This window comes from Cajanus cajan, chromosome 7, assembly GCF_000230855.2.
Source record: "Cajanus cajan strain Asha chromosome 7, NIPB_CcT2T_4, whole genome shotgun sequence".
NCBI classification, from domain to species: Eukaryota; Viridiplantae; Streptophyta; class Magnoliopsida; order Fabales; family Fabaceae; genus Cajanus; species Cajanus cajan.
Genome location: NC_138523.1, coordinates 37,236,557 through 37,242,234, shown reverse-complemented (window position 1 = coordinate 37,242,234; position 5,678 = coordinate 37,236,557). Strand labels below are relative to the sequence as shown.

Below are 5,678 nucleotides of genomic sequence, written 5' to 3'. Positions count from 1 at the left end.
GTATTTTTTATTGAAAGATACGAGATAAATCAAAGATATGCATATCAAACATTTTTTCTTCTATCTTTTAATTATTCAAAAGTTGAACCAATAAACAGGCTATAAGTGTTTCATACTCCCGTTTCATACAAAACAAAGTCGTAACTTTCAACACTTCTCTTATGATGTGTTTGGTTGCGTGGAATTTGAGTGGAGAGGAAGAGAAGATTACAAAAGATAGAATATTACCTTTTATTTGTGTTTGGAAGAATTGACATAACATGAATTTGCATGGAATTTTAGTGGAACCTACTACCAAAAAGTTTCTTCACTAAGAAGGTTGAATTGCGTGTGAAACTTACTAAGCAAAGACAACATAGAAAGTTATCATTCGTTTGTGATATGCATCGCTAAATATGCAGTAATTAATGCTTGATGAATCATACACCATTTGAAATGAATACTCACCTATCAATCCTTGTTTAAAATGACAAGATATATGGGCATATTTGAATATAATATATATAATATTATTATTTATTAATTTTAAAAATAAAATAATAATAATTATATTATAATTATAAATTAAATAATATATTTGATTTTAATTAATAGTTTTAAATAATATAATTTAAAGTTTTAATAGCAAATAAAAAATAATTTTTTTATATATTTAATTATTAAAATTATTAAAATATTTATTTCTACAAAAAATATTATATAAAATAAAATCTTAAAATATCAATTTCTCAACTAATTTTACTCTGTGAAATAATTATAAATTTCACTTTACTTGTATTCTATTTTCCGTCAAATCATGTTTCGAAGTCCCTTCCATTCCTACTTCTCCAGTAAACAAAATATTATTGTCTTCGTTCTTATATAATACCCAATTATTCAATTTACCTAGATTAAAAAAATTAATTTAATTGACAACAATAAATTTATCTTATATATATTTCTATTTAATATAAAATTAAAATATATAAAATTAAAATTTAAAATATTAATTTCTTTCAATTTTTGAATTAATCATACTCTATCAAATAATTACAAATTTCACTTTATTTATAACCTATTTTCTGCCAAATCATATCTCACGTCCCTTCCATTAATTTCTACCTCTCCCATAAACAAAACATTATTACCTTTGTTTCTATATGTAAAATCTAATTATTTAATCTACTTAGATTAAAAAAAAGTAGTTAATTTATTTGATAACAATAAATTTATTTTATTTATATATATTTTTAAAATTATCTTTATATTATTTTTTAATAATACTCATAAATATAAATATATATATATATATATATATATATATATATATATATATATGAGGAGGGTTCAAACGACATCGGTGTAACTTTTACTAAGTGTTACACCGCTTAATAACTTTATATTAAATGTGAATTTTGAAAATCCAACCGTTAGATTGAAAGTTTATATCTCTTAGATCATATATATCAAATTTTATATTAATCTAAGATGATTTGATACTTCATTCTCATAACACAAAATTGACGTAATATATATATTTCAAAATATACTAAAATATGAACACTTTGATTACCTTTAATATATATATATATATATATATATATATATATATATATATATATATATATATATATATATATATATGAGGAGGGTTCAAACGACACCGGTGTAACTTTTACTAAGTGTTACACCGCTTAATAACTTTATATTAAATGTGAATTTTGAAAATTCAACCGTTAGATTGAAAGTTTATATCTCTTAGATCATATATATCAAATTTATATTAATCTAAGATGATTTGATACTTCATTCTCATAACACAAAATTGACGTAATATATATATTTCAAAATATACTAAAATATGAACACTTTGATTACCTTTAATATATATATATATATATATATATATATATATATATATATATATATATATATATATATGAGGATGGTTCAAACGACACCGGTGTAACTTTTACTAAGTGTTACACCGCTTAATAACTATATATTAAATGTGAATTTTGTAAATCCAACCGTTAGATTGAAATTTCATATCTCTTAGATCATATATATCAAATTTTATATTAATCTAAGATGATTTGATACTTCATTCTCATAAAACAAAATTGACGTAATATATACATTTCAAAATATACTAAAATATGAACACTTTGATTACCTTCAAGTTGTTGTTTAATTTTAACAAAATTTGACATATATAATCTAAGAGATATGAACTTTCCATCTAACGGTTGGATTTACAAAATTCACATTTAATATAAAGTTATTGAGCGGTGTAACACTTAATAAAAATTACACCGGTGTCGTTTGAACCCTCCTCTATATATATATAATATATATATATATATAATTAGAGATTAATTAGAATTAATGTTCTGCAATATTTATTTCTTATAATTAACCCTCACATTTTTTAATTCATATGTAAAATATATATACTCAGACTTAAAAAAAAATATTTTAGGTTTCATATCCGACTACAGTTACAACGGATGACTCTGTAACTCCGCCCGCCAAAGTCAATTTTCATGACTTATGTGGCACGTCACACGCGAAACGCCATATTGTTGACATTCACAATGCATTTAGAAGTCATATCTTTACAAATTAGTGGACAACGATTTTGACGTACATGATAATAATATGAACTTGATATTAATGAAACGGTCATTAGATATGGATCATGGTAGACCACTTGAAGCACTAGTCCACCTTAGAATCCGTCTTCTATACATATGAAGTTTTGGTTAAGTAGTTCTTCATTCAGACCACAGAAAACACTCGTTCGTTGACTTGACTCGATCGTCCAAGATGAGCAAACTGGCCTTCATCACCGGCATGCTAGCCCTCCTCCTCCTCCAAGCGCCCTGCTCCACGGCGGAGATACAAACCCTCACCATAACCTCCGACACCCGACCGATGATCCTGATAGAGAAATTCGGGTTCACCGGAAGAGGCCACGTGTCGATCTCCGTGTCGTCGGTGTCCGTGGTGGCGGGAACAGGCTCCCAACCGGAACCCTCCCGTCTGGGATTCTTCCTCCTGAGCGAGGAGTCCCTGCTCCAAGTCCTGATCGAGATGCAGCAAAACCCTAACTTCTGCGTCCTTGATTCCCACTACACCAACCACCTCTTCACCTTCCGCTGCCTATCTCCTCCTCCCGCTTCCTCCTTCAACCATACTTACCCCCTTATTTTACCCGCTCGATATTCCTTATTCTTCGCTAACTGCAACCCCGAGAGTTCCGTCTCCATGAAACTCCACACCGAGTTTTTCACCCTCAACCGCGACGGTTCCCGCAACTACCTCCCCTCCGGCCACGCCCTTCTCCCTTCTCTCTTCTTCCTTTTCTCCATCCTTTACTTCTCCTTCCTCGCCTTCTGGCTCTATCTCTGCCACGTCAGCAATCACTCCCTTCTTCACCGCATCCACTTCCTCATGCCCTCGCTCCTCCTCGCCAAGGCTCTCAGCCTTCTCTTTGCCGCCGCGGTCAAGCACCACGCCAACCTCACCGGCATTTCTCACGCTTGGGATGACGTCACGTTTCTCGTCTTTGACTTCGTTAGTGTCGTTTTGCTCTTCACCGTCGTCGTTTTGGTGGGGACACGCTGGACCTTCCTCCACCCCTTGAGGCAAAGAGGGAAGACGGTGCTCTTCTTCGTGGTCCTCCCGCTTCAGATCCTCGCGCATGTCGCTTTCGTTGTTGTTCACAACACTGGTCCCTATATACAGGATTGGGTTACATGGAACCAGATTCTCTTGCTCCTAGATTTCATATCATGTTGTGCCGTTGTTTTCCTCTTTCTTTGGGCTATACGATTGCTCCGGAGAATTACCTCCAAGGCCCAAAGCGAGCCTGCTATGAACTTGGATAGGTTTCGCCTTATCAAACGATTCTACCTCGTTGTCCTAGGCTACTTTTTGATGACGCGCTTTGGGGTATTTGTTCTCAGGACCATAATTGCCTATGAGTACGAGTGGGTGAGTAATCTCGCCGAGGAAACTGTTACTCTTGTGTTTTGCATTGTCATGTTCTACATGTTTAGGCTTGTGGAGAAAGATGAATACTCTGTCCTCGCCGAGATCGTTGTCAACGAATAACAATGTTGAAAACTTTGAAACTACTACTAATGTCTTTAGTACTACGTACATTTTATTTCCGCTTCACACAACACTGTTGTTACACGTTAGATACTGGAATTGCCTGCATATTTACCCTTTCTTTCGCAGCGCTTGTAATATTGTAATATACTGTGTTACTATAGACTTTTCCACTTCTTTCGCAGCCTATTACTTGTACTTCTACTTCTACATGTATTAATTATAGTCTCCTCCCCGTGTTACATCCAAGTTGCTTGTATTTTTGTTTCTAATTAGCAAATGAATTTGATAAGTACAGCATAATCACATTTTTTAGTACAAAAATTGCTTCAAAAACCCTCTCATGACACGTTCAAGGTTCAATTAATTAGACTACTGAACTTGTTTATTACAAAATTTAATTATTATTACTATTAATTATTTTGGTGTTATTAATATTAATTATTATTGATTATTGAATTGGGTCTCTTTTGACTAAAGTCGTGCGTTATATGCAGTAAAAGCATATATCTTATTTATTAATCCAGATAGAAAACTAATGATAAGGAAAAAAAGAGTATTGCTATTTGATAACTTTTTTTTTTTTTTACAAAAACAGTACGAATCTTATTTGTTTATTTTTATTGGACAATTATGTAATTTTAAAAATAAATAAATTAGAAAAATTCACATAAATCGTCCTATATATGTTCTTCCTACTTAACATTTGTCTATTAAAATTCGTACTCGTATCAAGCATCATTCCTCTTCCCCACCGTCGAAAAAACATGGGAGGATTATGCATTACTTTGTTTTTAGCCTTTCCTTTTCATTTTAAAATTAACGATTTTTACAAATTTTAAGTCGTATTATTTTTTTGACATGTACTCATAATTTAAAATAACTAGATTTGGTATTTACAAATAACAATGTTGAAGTTCATGAACTTCGAAACAATTTCGCTGCAGATACAGTTTGTTCATTTCACCCTAAATATCAAGTTACATCACTCCACCGCTACTATATACTAGAAGCATGTTTGGATATGGGTTTAAAAAAACGTAATCATAATTTTTTATTTTTCAAAGTAAAATTTGAGAAATAAGAAAGGTCTTGCTTTAAATTAAACAAACGTTTAAAGATTTTTAAAGTCAAATCAAACACACACAAATAGTTAGTTCTACATTTTGTTTCGCCTTCACACTCTACTGTTAGACGTCTGCATGTTTAGCCTTTCGTTTGCAACGCTTGCAACAGTCTGGAATAGAAAATGTTTGATCATGTTATTATTATTTTTTTTCTTTGACCAGGGACGCATATCTAGCTAGGTTGTGAGGTTTAGGATCAATATAAAATAATATAATGGTTCTATAATTTCAAATGTAATAAAAAAAAACTCAATTTATGTAATAATATTGACTTCGTAAATTTAGAATAATGTGATTTCGAGATGTTATTTTACATTCCAAATATATATTTATGAGGTTTAGGCTTAATATAAAATACATTTATAATTTGAAATGTAATAAAAAGTTAATTTTAATAATATGAGTATTGATTTCGTAAATTTATATATATTTTAGTAAAGAACTTGTAATTTA

At 30.9% G+C, this 5,678-nt stretch overlaps 1 protein-coding gene across 1 annotated transcript; it reads left to right on the top strand.

Annotated features, from left to right (window-relative positions):
- Positions 1-2,646: 2,646 nt before the first annotated feature.
- On the top strand, positions 2,647-4,347 carry LOC109815382 (protein CANDIDATE G-PROTEIN COUPLED RECEPTOR 7). The gene has a single exon (XM_020380093.2). It carries the CDS (start codon positions 2,809-2,811, stop codon positions 4,096-4,098), a length of 1,290 nt encoding a protein of 429 aa, XP_020235682.1. The 5' UTR covers positions 2,647-2,808; the 3' UTR covers positions 4,099-4,347.
- The last annotated feature ends 1,331 nt before the right edge of the window (positions 4,348-5,678 follow it).